At 36.5% G+C, this 21,416-nt stretch overlaps 1 protein-coding gene across 3 annotated transcripts in view; it reads left to right on the top strand.

Annotated features, from left to right (window-relative positions):
• Positions 1 to 21,416, top strand: part of arhgef9a (Cdc42 guanine nucleotide exchange factor (GEF) 9a) — a 147,888-nt gene that overhangs the window by 29,234 nt on the left and 97,238 nt on the right. For 2 of the 3 annotated variants that reach the window (XM_039766322.1, XM_039766321.1), the window contains exons 2-3: positions 17,562 to 17,906; positions 20,567 to 20,711. In XM_039766322.1, the coding sequence (XP_039622256.1) occupies positions 17,562 to 17,906; positions 20,567 to 20,711 (490 nt within the window). The remainder of the gene's footprint in view (positions 1 to 17,561; positions 17,907 to 20,566; positions 20,712 to 21,416) is intronic. The other variant, XM_039766324.1, reaches the window with a different exon arrangement.

The raw sequence follows: 21,416 nt of genomic DNA, 5'->3' as shown, positions 1-21,416 counted from the left end.
GACTTAAATATAGAAAACATTTGGTAATATGTGTGAAAACATCTACAATACTATAAAAAAGAATCATCACATTTTCATTCATTTTACAGTTTTGTCCTGATAGGCCCCCTTTACATCTATAATATGTTTTTGGTGTCCTAATGGTACTTTGTGGAAGAAATTGTTACCTTAAATATATATCTTTTAATAATCAACCTGAAGAACCAGGCAGGAGGAAGCTTGTCTATTGTGTCTTTTATTTCTCTTCATGAAGAAGGATACACTCCCTCACAGCAGCCTGTGATGGAATGGTCACTAATTAAAGATAGCTACATTTATAAATAAATTAATTTACATAACAGTACTGAATTAATGCTTACATTTTGTACTCTAATTGGTTTGTTGGCTTGCACCATCTGATTTTTTCACTCTGATTGGTTAAAAGACTTGAGCTCTTCCAGGAGAGAGCATCAACCAGCCCACATAATAAAAATATAAGCCTTGTTTCTACTACTGTACATTCTTGGTCCTTACAATACATCTCAATACTTCTTGAGTTTCTGTGTGCATAACATCTGTCAAGTCTTACTGGGTCCATAATAGTCAGCCAACTTCTTGAACCATCACCCAGAACTTTCTGTGTTGGTCAGTTGACTTTTATCTTGTTTCCTGATATGAGTGACATAGGGTGTCGGAGAAACTCAAAAGCTCAAGTTGCACAGTGCCTGAAATAAAAAAGAAGTTGTCAGATATCAAAGTCGCTGTGAAAAGGCGAATCATAGCCCATCGTCTGAGAGTCATATAGAAGCTTATTAGGGTACAGAGAAAAGACAAAAAATAACAACACAGTGGGGAAAAAATGCGCAAAATGTCAACTTTAATCTCAAAATTTTCACTTTAATCACATAGTTTATTTTGTCATTAAAGTAGAATATCATAAACCTCATCTTAAAATCGTTTAATTTACTAGTTTTTCAAATACCATCGTAACTAAAGTAGCATGTTAAATGCTTTGTTTTGTATGTGTTCTTCTATGTAATCTATGTGTGTGAATCACAATGTGCTTCTTAAATGGGCTTTCTCTTCCTCTGACAGGACACAGAATCCATTACATTCATGATATTACAGCTCTCTGAATAATTTAAATACTTAGATGTATACTTTATATCATTTTCATGATGGTAGGAATTAAAGCATGTTATTAAACATGGGAACACGATGGGACAGTGATAGTGACGAGCTGGAGCCCCGTACAGAGATTGTTCCTGCCTCACTCAAAATGCTTGCTGCTCCATGCGCAACCTTCGATGAAATAATTTATTGCAGCAGTACTGTCTCTTTCAAACGTACTAACCCCCAGTTCCTGTCCTTCTTTTTCTTTCCCCAAGTAACCAATCACCCCACAATCAGCTCTGTAATAGATATTAAGCCATCTGTAAGCTTAGAACGCCTATTCTACAAAACTTTTAAGTAACATTGAAATATCTTCATAGTACATGGTTAATTATTCTATCCATCTATCCTTTCCAGTGTCACACCAGCCCCAGCAAGAATACAGCGCAAGGCAGGAACAATCCGTGAATGGGCGCCAGCTCGTCGCTAGCGCTGCAACACTGTGTCTTCACATGTTTAATTATTAACAATATAGATTATATAAATTATGTTAACATTTTATCTGTATAATGTAATAAACATATTTTGCTGCATTTCATCTTAAAAATGATGTCATCACATGTAAATATGCGCTTTATAAAGTGGCTCAGGTTGTGTAATATTATAACTCTATTGCAAGTTTACAGTGAGGTGATTGTACTAATAAGTACAAACAGTTCTACAAGGAGCACTTGATGGACTGATGGAGTGCGTCTAGAGTTCTTGTGATGAAACTGTTTCTGAACCGCGAGGTCTGTACATGAAAGGCTCTGAAGCGTTTGCCGTATGAGAGCAGTTCAAATAGGCAGCATGGCTGAGACAGCGTGTGGTTGATGCTGTATTCCGATAATTCTCTTTCAGATCAGCTGCTCTAGAGCTGTGATTCCACACTCAAATGCAGTGATATAAATACTCCAAGTGGTGCAGTGAGAATAATATGGATAAAGATGATCTGCTGTGGCAACCCCTAATGGGAGCAGCTAAAAGAAGAAGAAGGTGCAGTAAGAGTAACAACGCTAAACAGCTATGGTATTTGGAATAGTTTGGCTATTCTGTGGACCATTATATGGTTAGAGGTTAATTACAATCAGATGCCTTAAACAATATGTAATTAATTTCAGTGTATATGACAAAGCCATGTCAGGGATGTAAATCTAAAAAAGAAAGGTAAACCACACAGGAAGAGTACCACTGCTTTGATGCTGGGTGCCGCCAGTTTGCAAAACCGAGCAGAGAACTTATGTACGCCAAGCATTTAGCTGGTATGAAAATATGTGTAACTTTACGCCAAGATTAGGTTTTATACATTGCAATTTGAGCGTGGAAATGAGAGTATGCAACATTTTTGTGCGTACGCACTGTTTATACATGAGGCCCCAGATCTCTATCTGGACACAGCAAAGACACTGGAGCCAGGTATAAATGCAGCACAACTAAATCATCTCTGAATATAATCCCAGTACGGAAAGTGTAAAAGCGTGGTGTAAAGGGGCCACTGTTTTATATGTATCAAGTTTCAGTTCACAATTATCGTAAACTAATTTGATAATTTTTATGCAATTATGACTCATACTGCAATAATTATTAATATTAATAAAGATCCAACACATTTTATATACATTTTCTGTTCCTTCATTAATACTGCTAAATATTTTATCAGTTGGATTGTTGTAGCTTTTTTACATTGAAAACAGATATTTTGGAATTGCCTGTAGTTGGAAAAAATTGCTGTAAATACCATTAGACAACAGCTTAATGGTTTACAATAGGAAAATATCTACAAATATGTGTAATTTGTAATACAAATAGCAATAAAATATCCTGGTTCTTGTCAGTATATCTGTTATGTTTTTCTGGCTCAGAATTTGCAGGCTCTAAATTCAGATGCCAATATGAGACCTTGCTGCTCAAATTTAGTCTCAGGCTAAACAAAAAAAATTCAAACATAAGCAGAAAGGGTGTGCCTAGAGGGCAAACAAAAACAACCCATATACCCATTTGTAATCGACAAAACTAAAAAAAAAAGACTGAAAAAAACAGAAAAATTCAGTGCTTACAAGGACAATGGTTAAAATACCAAACTTAAAGCTATTCTGTAGAACATACCATCTGTTATTGTGGGTCATCCCTTAAAGCTCTCCGTAAAGGGAACAGGCCATATAACAGAAAAAAAAAAAAACATGAATCTATACTAATAAAAGGCAAAGCCCTCACTCACTGACTGACTGACTGACTGACTGACTCATCACTAATTCTCCAACTTCCCGTATAGGTAGAAGGCTGAAATTTGGCAGGCTCATTCCTTACAGCTTCCTTAGAAAAGTTGGGCAGGTTTCATTTCGAAATTCTACACGTAATGGTCATAACTGGAAGGTATTTTTCTGCATATACTGTAATGGAGTTGAGCTCGAAAGCCGTGGGGGGCGGAGTTTCGTGTGACATCATCACGCCTCCCACGTAATCACGCAGTACGTAGAAAACCAGGAAGAGCTCCAAAAACCGCTGAAGAAAACATACATTATATAATTAAGAAGGCAGCGAAACAATTAGAAGCGAGCGAGTGACATATAAAACCATATTCAGCGGCTCACGTGAACTGACGCAGTGTGCAGACAAAAAGCAACAGTTCCAAAGAGTGCTGAACAAAAACCGAATTACACTGCTACGCTCAAATAGACAAACCACACGCCGTGGCGCAATAGTAGAGGCTTCGCCTCTAGAGCCGGCGTCAAGGTTCAATTCTTGAGAGGGGATGCACTGAGTATGTACGCTTCACGATTCATTTTAGCCTCGCATCCCCTTGGTTTGAGACGTATGAAAAAATATGCGGTTAACGCAGAAAGACAGATCACCAATTGAAGCTTTATGAATAATGGATACTTTATTCGCGATCAATGATTGTTTTGGTAAAGCCATACTCCGTGTATTCATTAGATAAACGGTAAAAAAGTAAGAGCGAGGGGAGGGTAACTTATTGAGGCATGCATACAAAACCACAATAGCACGCGGGCTCGATGTACTGTAGTGCGCGTCAACTCGATCTGAATTGCCCGATCACAATTGAAAAAATAAATATCTTTTCAAGTTCTATTTAGTCCATATGTGTCAAACTCAAGGCCAGCAGGCCACATCCGGCCTGGCGTGTAATTATATCCGGCCTGTGAGATCATTTTATATACTGTATAACTGCACTCGTGCAGATTCAGATGGAGATGATTGAGCTGCAGTGTAATGGCACACTGAAGGCAAAGTATGATACTGTACGGACCACACAGTTTATTCACTCCATTCCCGCAGAAATGCTCCAGCTCCATCTACATGCGGCTCGAACCTTGTGCATGTTTGGTAGCACATATCTGTGTGAGAAGCTCTTCTCAGTGATGAAGACTAACAAAACAGCACACAGGAGTCGCCTCACTGATGAGCACCTGCAGTCCATCCTGAGAATCTCCACAACACAGAACCTCACACCAAACATAAACGAACTTGTTGCCAAAAAAAGATGCCAGGCATCCAGCTCTGATAAAATGACATATGAGCAAAGACAACTGAATGATTTGATTTGTTATTGCTGAAAAGAACACATTTTATTTATATTTCCAGGTTTTGTTATGCACCATGTTCATATTTGAATTTGTATAATTTTGACAGGATATATTTTTATGGAGAGCAAAATCTTTTGGGATATTTAAAATTTAAGTTTATTTTTTATATAAAATTACATAAGAGTAGAGAAATTTGAATGTTTGTTCTTTTAACGTTTACTTTATTTCTAACTTGTATAATTTAGACAGGATATATTTTTATGGAGAGCAAAATATTATAAGTTATTTAAGGTTTGAGTTGATTTATTCGAATAATATTCTGTCGACTAAATAAAAATTCCTTCTATTTAAAATTTAAATAGAACTTGAACAGAAACGATAGTTCATAATATCCACGCATACTTGCACGTAAGAGCGGGAGTCATCCGTTTTAACAAACAGCGTATTGCACTGATACGAAATAGCCTGCCCATTTAATTATTTAGGAATGGATAAATAAATTAAGATTTTGTACAAATAATATTTATCATTTTTCTTCCTTCATGGATTCTGGCACCCCCAGCAAGAGTTGCTCGCACCCCAAAGACTGTATATATATATATATATATGTATATATGTAGATATGTATGTATATATATATGTTTAAATATATGTGTGTGTATGTATATGTATGTGTGTATATGTAGATATATATATGTATATACTGTATATGTGGATGTATGTGTATATATGTATGTATATATATATATATGTATGTTTATATGTGTGTGTGTATATATATATATATATATATATATATGACAGCAACACTCATCACTCACAACAGTAACAAAACAATTACATTGACAATCATGTTACGTTATTTTCAAAATGTTTCCTTTTCTTTTTCATTACATCTTTAACACACTACTTCTCTGCTGCGAAGCGCGGATATTTAGCTAGTCTATAAATATATGTAATATATAAATACTAAGTAATTGCTACCTGTAAAAACATATAAAACATACAAAAATATAATCAGTAACAAAATTTGCACATAATAATATTTAAAGAGCAAAAGAAAAATGTTTCATTGCAAGAAAATATACTTGAGCCTGAAATCACACCCTGGCTAAACTATAACAATATTTATATAATAGCACAACAAAATATTACAATACTATACTGTTTTTGACTTTTGCACACCTTTACTGTGGCCAAGGGGAAATAGAAACATCTGTTGTTCTTTCCTGAAATGGGGTATAGGAGCTCTCACTCCGCTTAACATTTCTACAAGAGGCACAGAGAGATTGAGCTTGGTAATTGGATTAAGTGTGGTGAACAAATGAATACTTGAATTTCACTTATATGCTTCCTACCCATCTCTGCTTTGTCTACACAGCATACTGTATTTATGTATTAATAGATTGCTCACAGCAAAAAAGGAAAACATAATAGGAACCATAAAGAGCACTGCTCCATTGAGATACATTGTCAGGCACTTTGAACCCTTTTAATTCTTTCAGGTGGAGTGGCTTAACTTAATTAATATTTTATTATTAATATTTTTACCTTTGGCCTGCCATTGTTTGGAACTTGTCTTTGCCTAGTTTTTTCAGGTGCCTTTCTGGCTATGTTGCCACTCTGTGTTTATTGTCCTTAGCCTGAGTTCTGCTCAGTTTTATCAATTGCAAATACAAATAAATATTTAAAATTCCTGTCTTCTTACATTGCCTCTTCTTCTGTCTGTTTGTCCAAATCTCCACTGTAAATCTGTTGCTCATTGCCTGCCATGCATAATGGGGCAATACTGCTCTCTCCATCCTTTTTCCTCATTCCCCATATCACAGAGGGCTGCTATAAAGATGTTATGCTATGTGAGCTGATTCTAATGGTTTCTGTAGGTTAATGTTAACTGTAGGATTGTTTGAGCTGTGTCTCCTTGTCATCCTCTTCCTTTTATTGCATAAGCTTTTCCTCTAATGTTAATATACCACAAATAATGTTGGCAAGAAACAGATGAGTACAGATAGGGCTAGTGAATAATTACACATGAAATGAGGGACCATGGCTGGAGCCCATGTCCCATCCTGACAAACTGAGCCTCTGAAATGAAAGGTGATTCTTCCTCTGACCTGTGGCAACTTCAGACTTCATTCTATGGTTACATATGGGCTTTTTTGGCATCTTGGCAATTTTGTATCTCTTCTCTCAGTTGTTGGTGCCGACTAACGAGTGATGTTCACTAAAGAGCAACTCCCCTTAAACCAATTCCAGTGAAAGGACTTGTTCCTCTTTTGTTGTTAACTGGTACAAAATACACTGCATTGAAATAACATCTCTTTTATAATGATGCACAGTATGTTACTAAGGGTGAGGAATCATGAACCACTGGATTCATCATAATTTCATATCACAAGAATATGATCACAAGAAACAATTTCACAAGCTGTCTTCAACCTAGTTGTGTAATTTTTATCTCTTCTGGTTAGATATGAAGGGAGAATAGGAACCTATGCCTTTAGTGAGGAAAGTAACTTCTTGTGAACTATTCTTTTACTAATAGTCTTCTGTCCCCTAAATGTTCACTATTTGCAAAGCCCAGCTTCTCATAAATGGCTGCATCAGCCAGTTTGCTTGGTGTTTGTGTAAGTTTCTAGCCTGTCATCCTTTTTAGACTTGTGCAGTTTTGCTTCCAGTTGCATTTTTGTTTCTGGTTCTTCTGCAAGCTTTGCTAATGCTCTCATTTAGTGTGATTTCCCTTAAAATGAAACTCTGGGAGCCAGTGCTTTGTAGCATAGTCTCCTTCAAGGTACCCACACATTTCTATGGCATAATCAATCAACAATCAATCAACATTTATTTATATAGCACATATTCATACAAAAAAATGTAGCTCAAAGTGCTTTACAAAATGAATAGAGAAATAGAAGACAATAAAAAATAAACATAAGTCAACATTAATTAACATAGAATAAGAGTAAGGTCCGATGGCCAGGGTGGACAGAAAAAACAAAAAAACTCCAAAGGCTGGAGAAAAAAATAAAATCTGTAGGGGTTCCAGACCAAGAGACCGCCCAGTCCCCTCTGGGCAATCTACCTAACATAAATCAAACAGTAATAGTTATAATAATATAATAGTTATAATATAATATAATATAATAGTTTTAATATAATATAATATAATAGTTATAATAATAGTTAGTATTATCCTTCTTTGGCACCCACATAGCAGATGAAAAGGATATTTTATTGACATCTAATTGGACATTGGCCACATATGGCAGGAAGGTCAAGTTAATATCACACTGATGGACTGGTGTTTTCTTGTAATGGCTCGATTAGGAGGTACATACTTGTGCTTAATTTATTAGTAAATACAGTTTAAGTCTGAATGACTTTTTGATTCAAGTACAGATGAAAGCAATTCATTGATTAGAGAGTATTTAGCATGTTATTTCTATGCAGGGCAGGCAAGTGGGGCAGTGGTTAGTACTGTTCCTTCATAAATCCAGAATTCTTGGTCTGAATCACATCTGAGACTCCACATTTGTGGTGTTTTCAGTTTCACTCTTTTTCTATTTCAATTTATTTCTAGGTACCATTGTTTTAGTTCCATGCAGCATCCCAAACACTTACATGTTAGTTTAATCACGTACATAATTCAGGCTAACTGCTGCACAGAGTGTGCTTCCACTAAATATACTTAGCTAGCTTTCAATCTTTCACCTTGTTATTACTGGGGGCATAACTGTGCCACAAACCCCCCTTGACAAAACTACAACCAAACAAGATCCATGTTAAATAAATTGGTTTTGTTAAGCAAATACCTTAAACTAGGCTTCTTCCACCACTTACAGGTGTGATTGTTTTACTTCATTTTCCTTTCCTTTTCATCCAATTTTTTTCTTTCCCACTGCCTCCGAGGCAAGCTTTTTCCATCCTACACACCTGACTCCAACTTGCCTGGGTGAGGCAAAGTGACTGTCTTTCAACCCAGACCCAAGAATACTTCTGTAGTAGGAAAATTGCAATCTGGAAGCACTTTTAGGTCAGGTGGAACCTCCCCATGACAGGGGAGCATTCCTGCAGCAACTACCCCTAGTGACACCTTAGGACCACAACAGGGTTGCCCAACAAAACTACAACTTCCATGCAACCCAAGTGGCTGTCCACATAGGAGCAATATCAGAGGTATACTGCCATCCAGTGTACTTGGGGAACACAAGACACAGGGAGAGCCCTGGTAGTGGCCCTCTGACTGGACAATATACCACTAACCAACCTGGTCAGGATTACCATTCATCTGTATCCTTCCTTTATAAAGGCCTCTCAGCTATGTAAGAGACCATCCAATGAAAAGCAATCCAACTCATGTTGCCTATGACAACCTATAAACTTAAAGTGAAAAAAGCTGATCATTTTGATTACTGTGTATGTAGTATAACTATATACTAACTATATATATATATATACTAGCTATAGTGTCATTCATTATTGTTATATACAGTATTTTGAAATGATTAAGAGGGGGTTATCTTTGTCTACCCTTAGAGCAGCAGACACAGGTTGTGCACCTACAGACTTTATTGCTGCTGTCTCCAGACGCCAGTGCTGCGGGTGCTTGGAAAACTCACCAGTTCTGATGAAAGAGGCTATGCCTGTTCCAACTACTGCTGTCAAAGTAGATGAGGTCAACTAAAGGTTAACATACCTACCACCAGATGGCCCGATCACTATTGTTTTAGAATTTTTAATCTTTATTTGTTCCAAAAAATGCATTAAAAAGAAGTGCATAATATGACAATAAAACATAAGTTTTACTGAAGCAAAATTAGGATTTAAAATTTTGGATCAATTGAAATACCAACAATCCCATATTTCACCGACACAGTTAAACTGTATAATTACAATCCATGCTAGAACTCCCACACTCACCAAAAACAGAGAGCTAATAGTAACAAAAAAGACACACTGTGTTATACTACATCATATTAATTAGAACAAAAAGAGTTTATCAGAGACACTGGTAGGAGCTGAGCAGACATATTTTAAAATATCATTAATGAATTTGTTACAAATTCTTAAGAAATTCTACAAAATTCCATGCAAAGAAAACTTTTAATATCTCTAGGTTTAGATAATAAAAAATACCATTGTTACATTGAATTATGGAATTTGCATTAGGATCGTCCAACAGAGACAAATACGTCAATGTACAGTTAGTCTAAGCTTGTCTAGAATAACTCCAAATACTGCTATAATAGAGAATGTGCAATGATCACAAATCTGACACTATCTGAAAGGGTTTTAATTTTGGACAGTCCCAAAGCATATGCCTACCTGAGGCCTGACCTGTCTCGCATTATTTATTTAGGGTCCAGTTCCTGATATAGTTGAGATAATTTTAATTTGGAAAGGAATGTCCAATCTGCGGTGGGCTGGCGCCCTGTCCAGGGTTTGTTCTCTGCCTTGTGCCCTGTGTTGACTGGGATTGGCTCCAGCAGACCCTCGTGACCCTGTGTTACGATATAGCAGGTTGGATAATGACTGAAGGAATGTCCAATGTATAATTTTAGCTGAATTGCATTGTGTTTCATTTAAACTGAAGAAGATTAAATGTTGTATCTAATTCCACCTCTTGACTGATATATTGGTAGAAAGATCTTTTTCCCAGAATTGCTGAAGGTGGTATAGTGAAAAAAGGGCAGTATGTGTGTGTGAAAGGAATTCCATATTTACAACAAAAGTGGAAAACAAATGTAAAACATACTATCAATATAAAGATCTTTGAAGGCTGAGATACCCAGCGTATTCTAAGACTTAAGTACTGTGTAGCTGAGGGTGGGCCCAAATGCAAGATTATTGTGCATGGAGCATTAGGCAGCAGTGTCTTTTCCTTAAAGTGGGTAAAAGACAGAGGGCGCCACTGATCCCCAAAACCCCAGACACATCACACTAAACAGTTCCAAGATTCAAAATAAAGGATTTTTAATTGCAGAAGCACCTTCTTATACAAATCAATTCCACAATCTTTCAATAAATACTCCTCCTTTTCTTCCTCCAGGTCTGCTTTGCCTTTTGGCTCCTGACTCTGACACTGAGGAAGCTGGAAGGCTTGCTTTTATTTCAGACCCGGGAGTACTTCTTGTACAGGTGCATAGCCTGACAGAGGCAGTCCTGGGTCAGATTGAAGCTTTCTGAAACAAGAAGTCCTTCTCCCTGCAATGACCTCTGGCAGCTCCCTAGAACCCTTACAGAGAGTTGTTTCTCAGGACTACAATTCCCATAAACCCCTATGGGCATCCTTACTGGATTCACCCCAGCAGAGCACTGCAATCTGTTATACTGGAGGAGGTACCCCCAACCCCCACCTTATATCTCAGCTTTTCCCTACTGTTCACTAATTTATCCCTTTGGATGAGATGTTTATTCAGCCCTGTCCCGGCTTGGTTTTGCTTCCTGCCATACTGTCCTTCCATTATAGCATCCTGGCTGGGAAAGGGTCCAGCACAAAATTACAAGTGTTTTCTAAATTGGTTCCATATTTTATCTGAATAAAACACAATCTGATTAATAGTTAATTAGCAATAATTATAAATGACTGGAGCACAGAGAAGAATACACAGACTACACTGTAACTCTACATGTATTATTTTTAAACCTTTTTTCAAGCCTTTTGATTATTGTCTTGCTGCATGGCTGTAGCACTTCAGTTTCTACGTACATTTAAGTCATCCATTTCATAATGCAGCAGATTATCCCCATACCCTATCCTGGAACATTTCTGTAAATTTAATGTAAGTGTTTACTGTAAGATCTTTCCATACTGACTATAATAAAGACTATACAGTAATTCTAGGTATCTGACTTGGTGAATGAGTTTTGAAAAATGAAAGGATTGCATGGGACAAACATAAGACTCAGCAGGCCATAAAAAAGAGAGAAAGCGAGAGAGGGAAGAAGAGAGAAAGAAATTGAAAATATACTGGAATTACTGGAATTGGTAACATATGTTGACATGTTAGTGTTAAAGTAAGGATAACAACAGTCTGTGTTTGTACTAAACATCCCAGAAGGTCAACATGCCATGACACCACTACAGGAAAAAGCAAGTTGCAACCTGGAATAAAATACTTAATGTTCTCTACATGCCAGATGACAGGCAACCTAGAAGGTACCAGGGAAGCCTAACTCTTATTATAGAAATAGTATATGGCAAATGAACGTTGACAGTAGGGCACAATATCTCTTGGCTGGTAGTCCACAGCATATGGTCATCAGCCTGGAAAAGTAAGGTCACCTATTAAAGGTGGAGAATAGGAGTCTTAGCCATGTTTCAGTTATTTCCCTCATTGCAAAAAAACATAGTTGCAAAGTACAAGGAATGGAATAATAATATAGCCCACATGCTGTATAAGCAGTCTAACTTGGTAAGGCTGGGAAGGGTCTGACATCTTATAGACCAATTCTTGAACTCAGAAGTGAATCCAGGATTGTACAAAAGTGGCACATTAAAAAAAAATTCTTCAGATCAGTAATATTTTGAGTATAGAAGACAGAAGATGGGTTGGTGTGATGGCTCACTGATGGGAGAAATAGTATTCTTACTAAAAAAGAGTTAAAAAAAGAGCTGAGAGGATTGCTTTACTATATGCAAGTCATGCCACCATATAGCTAGGGTTTACAATGGTAAAAGCTAGGCATAGAGAAACTACACAAGTTTTTTTTTAACTTTAATTTATAATTTATATATTCATCCTTTGTGTGTTGAGTCAATAATATTAACACTTTCTATACTTTCGGCCTCATTTGTTTAAATTAGGTAGTACAAGTTACCAACACTTCATGGCCATCATGTTCATGGGCTCTATGTTCTCATACTGCCTTGTGCAAGACATACTGTACTGTAGTAGAACTAGCAGAGGTTTATTTTAGGTACTTTCTGTTACCTTTACCACCATTGATGGTGTCTTGCCATGATAGATAGATAGATAGATAGATAGATAGATAGATAGATAGATAGATAGATAGATAGATAGATAGATAGATAGATACATACTGAGAGGTGATATACTCTATCAGGCAATACACTCTTAGAATAAATATTCCTTTCCAGAGAAGTTTCTACATTGCATAACTAATACTGGCAAAGTGTGAGTACTTTTGGTAGTCAATAATAAGTCTGGAAGCTTTTAGTATTCAAAAATAACAAGACAGACTGTAACAGGTGTTCTTTTGGTGTCTTCAGTAAGTGTTCTAGGCTTACTACCAAGTTAACAGAGTGGGGTTTATAAAAAGTCCAAGTTTAATTCCTGGAAATTAGCCAGCCTTTTCTTCCTTTCAATCCTAGTTGTCAGGTTTAGAATCTCTTTTTACTCAATATGTTCACAGTTAGCCTTAGGCGGAGTTTTTCACTTACTCTAGCTAGAAATTAATGAATGACCATCTGTCTGTCTTCTCTTATCGTGCCTGAAGGAGGTGGTCTGCTCCCTTGTGAAAACCTTGTTGGACTGGGAAACTTCCCTGATATAACTGGTGATATCCTGGAATTTGTTTTTCTTAAATGATGTGTCTGGTCCTTCCAAGGAAAGAGAGAAAAGCATTGTTTATGGTATCTAGAGTTTCTCACTTTTTATCTCATAAGTCATTGATGTAGATTATAGTTTCAGCAACATGGTTTTTTTTTAAACATTTGTGAAAACGTTTGTGAGCCCATTGGAATTTTTTGATTTCCTGCATGAATGACTCTTGTACTGCGATCTGATATTCATTTACTGTCATAATATTACATGCAGATAATTTGATTAAATAAATAGTATGCACGTTTTACACTGTGTTTTCTTTATTGATTTGTTTATTTTTATATATTCAAAGTTGATGCTGGAGAAGTCAAAGAGCATCTAGGAAGGTGGTAATGGAAAGAAAGTCCCTGAGGTCAAGTGTTTCATACTTGAAATAATAACATTGAAGTGTAGAACAGAGATGCCCTGATCTATGCAACAATTCAGTAATTTTGTTTTGTCACGGCAGAGTAAAGTGCAACATGATCTGATCAAAAGGGATTTCATGGGACCTCAAAAGAGGAGATTTTAAAGCTGATAGATTTGGAAACAGGTACAAAAAGCATGTCAAGACATGGGTCTCTGTAAGACTTCAGTCAGGAAAGGAAATTCAGTACCATTTTTACTCTAACTAGCAATGACATCCTGAAATGATCCTTGCAGATTGTAGTATAAATTCAAGTAGGGTGGCACTGTACACACCGTTTGCACTTAACAATGTTTGCATCCAAGAGACTACACTAAGAGCAACATTCTGAACAAGGGTGGTGTTCATAACTGGTTACAAATTACATGTAGGACACTACTTCTCTCCAGAAATGTGCATTTCTGCCAGCATTAAGTTTGCTGAAGGCCACCTATATGTTGTACTAGCTGAAATACCCAGCATTGCCGGGAGGAAAATAAAGTGTTTTTTTTAATTGTTTCAAGAAAATATAATTAAAAAAACACAACTTTAAAAATAAAAATAAATTAACTAACAATGAGGACTCACTAATGTGCTTGTCTTGCTGTCTTGTATGTATGTTATCATCCAGTTGACGCTCCAAATCGGCCATCTCTATTTAATTTCAAAAGCAACAGGCTTATGGTGGTGGCGCTCAAACATAAAAAATGCTGGCAGTCACCTCCAGTTCACCCTCTGGTGGTCGTTCCGACTGTCCACTGGATAATAACATGCATACAAGACCACAAGATCAGTCCCCCACCCTACCCAGAAGGGGTGGGTTAGGGTTTATTTCACCCTACAGTATTTTTAGTCGACCAATAAGAATCATGTGTACCAAGTTTCATGAAAATCGCTCCAGCCATTCGGAAGTGATGCTGGAACATACATACATACATACGCACACACATTGACTTATTATATATATAGATAACACTAAAACACTAAAAAACAGTGTTCTGTTTACAGATGAGAAAATGTGACATTTTTGTAAAAGTATATACAGTAGTTACTGAAGTGTTGTGGCATCAAGTTCAGCAAGACATTCCAAAGGTATAAATGAAGTAAGAACATTTTGAAAGGAGGAATATAACAAAACATCGCCTGAATACTGAACCTTAGACACAGGAGGTGCTTAGTTTAGGTTATGCTGTGAAAGATGGTTCCACCATTTCTAAATCTAAGACTTTAGATTAGATAAACTTTATTAATTCTACGCAGAAATTTAGATGCATACAGCAGCAGAAATATAAAAATAAGAATACAGACTCACAAGGCAGATAATACAGCCAGTCATTCAATCAATAAGTAAATAAACAGAAATAAACTTATCAAGTACATCAGGTGAACACGTTGAATTGCCTAATAGCAATGGGCAGAAATGACCCCCAAAGGCACTTCTTAACATGCTGTGGTGGAATAAGCCTTTAACTAAAAGTGCTCCAAGGGTGCGCCTGCTGGAGGGGACGTAGAAGATTTTTCATGATCGCATCCAATTTTGCCATCATTCTGTTTTCCACAACAGCTTATGTCCAGGATTCGCACTGTGATGGAACAGGCTTTACTGATAAGTTTGTTCAGGCATTGTGCTTCTTTTGAGCTCAGATTGCTTCCCTAGGACACTGCAGTGTAGAACAGTGTTTCTCAACCTGTGGGGCAGGCTCCCCTAGGGGGGCACGAAGTAACAAAAAGGGGGGCGCGAATATGTGAAAAAAAGAATACGAATCAAAAATATGATAAAAACATCTGTTGAAACCAAAACAAATTAACTTAAACTACATTCTGATACTAGAACAATAAATATAGAGTTAGATAAATGTCGATAAAAGTTAAGGAGGTATAATAAAATATGCATCTACATTTCAAAAAAATGTTAAGGGGGATTGCGATTAAAACTGTTATGAAAATACTTAAAGGTTGAGAAACGCTGGTGTAGAACACCACACTGGCTACTATGGCTACTATGGACTGGAAGAACATGTCATACAGCTTGCTGCACACATCAAAAGAGCTGAGTCTTCTTAGCCTGTACATATATACTTTATATACTTTCCTCACAAATATTTAAATAGTCTAATATTTAAAGCCACTATCAACTTATCAACACTGCAGTGACAAGTGATGTCAGGTTTAACTATGTCTTTGCTGTGTATACTGTATATAGCCAGTAGTGTTAATATTATGTTTAGTTCAGTGTTAGCACGTCAGTAGAACAGAGTAAAATCCTTTTGCACCATCTTCTGGATAAATGCTGAAATGCAAACTAAATGTATTCTTGTCTGTTAATATCAATTTCTTTCAGATGTTTTAACTGCTAAGTACACGCAGGAGTCTAAAGCAAAGCGTAGTTTCTGCACATGTCTGGAGTATCATCTGCCTGCTTGCAAGAAGGTTTAGATGCATTAGCTATATGAAATCGATTAAAATTAGGTGAAAATTGTCAGGGACTCTCTCCTGTAGCTATCAAAAGAACAATGAGGTGTTTATAGAAGCATTGGAGCTCAAATGAAATTAAGAAACTAAAATGAAAAGAAAATTAGGCAAATGAGTTTTTAAATGTTTAGATTTACTGCCAAGTGATTAGGTGACCTGATGGTTATAGTGCTACTACCTCATTATTTTACTGAGTTCATATTCCACTCCAAATATTATCTATGTGGAATTTGCAAGGTCTTCATGTACTCCTATTAAGTGTTTTTTTCTCTCTTTCTGTTTCTCTTTATTCCTCACAACCCTGATTTTGTTCTTCCTGTTGGAGAGCCTTTTCTTGAACACACCTTCCAACTCTAGGTTCAAGTAAATCTCTTAATGAGATACTTTAAATTCCCTGCCAAGCCCAAACACATCTTCTTAGGTCCTGGCCAGCATCAGGCTAACTTTTAAATGAACATCTTGGCCCTCCTTGTTCACTTTCTTACTTTTGTTAGAGCCAGTTATCCTTAACATCTGACATCTTATAAACAAATGACATGTTCTCTACCATCCTGGAAGAACAGTACACATTTTTCCAGTTTTTGATCTCTCGCTCTCTTTCTTTATATTTCTCACCCTCTTTTTTAGGGAATGAAGTCCTTACTTGTTGCCCTTCTGCAATGTTTTAGTACACATGAAAGGTTTACAACTATTTACCAATGCCTACATGTTCACACTGGACTTTCTTACAGAGGTTTAACTCAAGAATGCCTTCTGCAATTTGGAACCTAAGCTTTCCAGAAGCCCTTTCATTAAAGGACACAATACCATTAACATTGCAAGTAATAATTGGAAATTCCAAATAAATGTTTTCAAAGACCTAAATTTGTACTACAGTATACCTGCTTTTGTGAATATTGTGTCTCAATTCTAAATTGGAACAAGTGAAAGTTAAATTAAAATGGTCAGGTTATAGCTTCTTGATTGCAAAACTTATACTCATTTGTTATGTAGACATTTTCATAAAATTTAAATAATGTTATTTTTAGCCATATGTCATCAACACTTTCTTGCATGAACTTCCCAGATTATTTTAACGTGCATGTATTAATTAGCAATCAAGTGATTTTTTTTTTCTAAAAATTGACAGAGATTTTTGGTATTTTGGTTAATGCTTCTTTCCAGCTCCTTCCTTGAATTCAATTTCTGAGCAGTATAGTAATCTTTTAGTCCATATTGCCAGCCATCTTTGAGCAATTTTCATTGTCAGCACATTCATGAGTCTGCATTTTCTAGATGCTCACTTTCATACCATCTTAATGGCAACTAGAGGAAATCCAAAAGTATTCCTTGGAATGTCTGAGTAACAAGGGAACCTGCAAACCAACAATGTTAATTGTTTAGTGATTGAAAACAGGTCTTGTTAACAATTTTAAAACACTGTTTTTATTAGTTGATGTTTTTTCTTCAATCCTTGATTTTAAGTATCATACAGAACATAATTATGTGGAGAAGGAGTGCAAGAACCACCAAAATCTGTCAGATTCCAGTAGCAGCCAGTCTAAAGTGACGTCTCCTAAATTGAGCATTCATCATCAAACCTCTGCCTGCTCAACAAAATTGAAGTCGCCTTGCCAGATTTCAGAGAAGAGTGCTCTTCTGATGATGAATTTACAAATTATTGATCACGAAAGTGCTACATGTATTCCTGTGAAAGAGCTACCCTCCCAAAAGCAGCGGTTCAAACACCGGTCCATTACGCGCCAGAGACCCTACTCTGTGATTGACAGATCTGCAAAAGAAAAGGCAATGGTTCATCACCCATCTCGAGTAAGTCCTCTGATCAACTGATTGTTTCAGCTTGGATATGCCATCCACTTCAAGGTCTTTTTTCACCTGTCACAACAATACCTGAGATGCTGCTGTTATCTATGCTTGGGAAACTTCAGACTAAATTTCTGAGGGCACTTTGGTTTTGGGATCTGCTTGTAGCATCAAGAACACTTCTCCTTTAGTGCCTTTCTGGTTATGGTCTTGAGAATCCTGCTTTAAGATCTTTCACAATTTTATTTTGGTGATGGAGCAATTCTACTTTTTTCTGGATTTATATGTTGATCTGCTTTACTACTGGTATTCGTTTTCACAGAGTTTATGCTTTTAGGCATGAATTTTTCTCTTTTGTATTAAAGTTACACATTGGTTGAAGTTCAAAACCTGTCACTTGTCCTTATTCAAATTTAGACCTTACTCTTGTATTCTAGACCTTTCTTGTACTTTCTTAATACCACTTTGGCAAGTAGTTCCTCTTCAGAATCTTGATCTCTGCTGGCTTTATAACGTGGGATTCAGCTCTGCTTCATTTTTTTGTGCTTCAAAATTATTTCTATTCAAGATATATATTCCGTATAAGGATTAATTTAAATCAATGTTGTTTGTTTTGGTTCAATTTTAAAAATCATTCCTATATAATCATAAAATCTTCTAATCTCTCTTTTGGTGTTCTTCTGTATCAAAGCATATCACTCACTATTTTGGCTTTATTTGGTACATTACAATCTATCTATCTATCTATCTATCTATCTATCTATCTATCTATCTATCTATCTATCTATCTATCTATCGTATCATTAAATATGGTATATGTATGAGTAACATAATTATTAATATACATAATTTATAATGTACTATAAATATAACAGTAATAAGAATTACTGCTTCTTTTGTTTTTGTTTATTTAAATATCATAAAATACACATTTTGAAGGAAACTCTTATGATTAAAAAAATCCTAATAAAATGGGGAAAGATATTAGATTAAGCAACACTGGAAATGACAGAAAACAAATCCACAAAGTTTTTTTTTGCCTCTCCTCTGGATCTGCACTGATATAATAATTTGTTTTAAACCAGGAGATTAACAATCTGTGGTAAAGTAAAAAATACATAAAATCATTTGCTGAAAGTGGCAACCTTTGTAAGATTAGTAATTATTTTTTTGGAAGTTTACATTAGTTGAATTAATTTCACATGTACAATATTTATACTGTAAAAAACTGTGAAACTTGAAAAATACAAAAATATACCTGGCTGGGATTCCAGTCTATTTACTGTCTTAGCAGTGGTTTTATACCTTCTTTGTTTTTGATATTTGAAGAATGATCTTAGAATTGTGAAGGATGCTGAGACCTGTTGTATTTGAGAAGCACATACGTTGCCTGGACGTTACTGATTGCTTAAGATACCCTGGTGCTTCTAATGCCATTCTGAGCACAGCCTCAGAAGATAGTGTTTCCTTGACATGAAAAGTACCCAAACTGGTACAAGCTGGTGTCTACACTAAGTGAAATGTCAACATAAGACATCTGAACTTGAGGTAAGTTCAGTGAGAAAGTCAAGCGCTACTGCCACAGGAAGTGACTGACCTGACGTACAGTCCTTTTTTAATTGATAATGTTCTCGCAGAAGCAGAGGTTCTATGTAATGTATCCCACCATTAAGTTGTTTCATTGAAGGGGGAGTTCCTTTCAAAGGAGGTCACCTTGGTGATTTATCTTAAATGGCAGTAGAGTCCTTATATGAGAAGCTGATGTCCCTTTCCGAACATATATGAAAATCAGACAAAACTCTAAACTATGTCCGAGAAGTCTGCATTCCTAATATAGGAGGGGTCCACCCATCATGATATTTCTGACCTGACTTTATCTAGATAGATAGATAGATTGATAGATAGGTTGATAGATATCTACAAAGCCAATGTTCCTAGTATTCAGTTCCATCTGGAAAGTCAGTGACCCTGTTGTGGCAGGCATTCTGTACTGGACTTTATAATAATCTTGGACTTGAACGAATTGTTTGTGTTAAGAGGAACCCAGCATCAGTGTCTTGAGTTCCTTTCACAAGAGGTTTTCAGTGGGTGTTAATTTTGCATTTGTCTTTAGCATAATTAGCCCACTCTAACAAAATGATTTTGTGTAGTTGAGTACAGACATTTTTATTGCCCCCACTTTTCTTTCTTTTTTGCCCTAACCTGCTGTTTGTCCTGTATCACTAATGCCAAATGATTGCATTTCAGTTACTTTTTTTCCTGGGAATTAGCTTTGTTTTTACTGTGGAACACTAAGTGCTATGAAATTGGAATTTATAATAGCTACTTTAACAGCTCTGTTCCTTTGCGTCTAATAAAAGCCTCTTCAGATCAGATTTATTCTGCCATTGTATCTGCTGGATGCTGCAGCGAGGATCTGCGACTGTCACAAACTCCACTTTCAAGTCGTTTCCTTATCAGGTGCTGAGCAATTGCTTGCCAGATGCTTTTAGATCTTAACGATTACATCTAGCCTTAATAATTGAGCTTATCTTCAGGATTCCTGCTTGTATGAAACATTTATCATGGCCTTTCTCATGAATTTTCTTTTTAAAAGATGAAAGTTTAAAATCATGTAATCTCATTGTTCATTCTTTTAATGGAAATTTTATATTTATTTTTTGCAGCCGCGTTCTCGGCCACCAGGCATCTGCCCTCATGATTCAGCATTTAAAACACCTCTGCAGAGATGTCATTCCTTGCCCTTGTCCCAGAGTGCGCCTACAGGACTTGATGAGATAGGACGAAGGAAACACCTTTTGCCCAAACCAGGTAGGAAAGTCATTTATGAGAGGGTAACAAGGACAGCAATTGTTCTTCACTCTAATATGCAGTTGCTTCACCTGCTAAATCAACAGCACTATCCTCAGTATGTTTTGAATGTCACACTAACCAGCCATGAGGGTTGCTTGTTAATTTTTTATAATCTCTCTTTGAGTCTGTTTCCTCGTGATGTTGTTTTTCTAAGCTGAAAAGGCTTTGTGATCTGGGGTCAGTCTCAAAACTGGATTTAGATATGCTGAAGTATCCATAATTCAGATGTACATAAAAACTGCCGTGGATAATCTCTCATGGGCTGGGTGTATGTAGATGGTTGGTTCACAATTTGCTCACATGCTAAAAGGTGTTTCTAAGCATGCTTAGGTCACCTGCCTAGATTCTGGAGGCTATAAATATGATTGTGCCTTCCACTCCTAATATCGATGTCATTTTCAGGATGCGGGCACCTGGATATATTGTACACTAAATATGGATCTAGCTGATGTGGCATCTTAGCACCCACTGTCAACCTGTGGCTGACACAGTGAGTCCAAGTCAGTTTTATTGTGGTGCATGATATTACTTTATTTTCTTTGCACACACACATGCACACACCCACACACACATACACACACACACACACACTGCAAGGGTGACAACTATTTGCTGGGTTAACAGAAGCATTCGACAATTCAACCAGATAAGTCACAATAGATT

The sequence above is a fragment of the Polypterus senegalus genome, chromosome 10 (assembly GCF_016835505.1).
Source record: "Polypterus senegalus isolate Bchr_013 chromosome 10, ASM1683550v1, whole genome shotgun sequence".
NCBI lineage: Eukaryota > Metazoa > Chordata > Cladistia > Polypteriformes > Polypteridae > Polypterus > Polypterus senegalus.
Note: the sequence above shows the minus strand (reverse complement) of the source record. Positions and strands in the feature narration are given on the sequence as shown.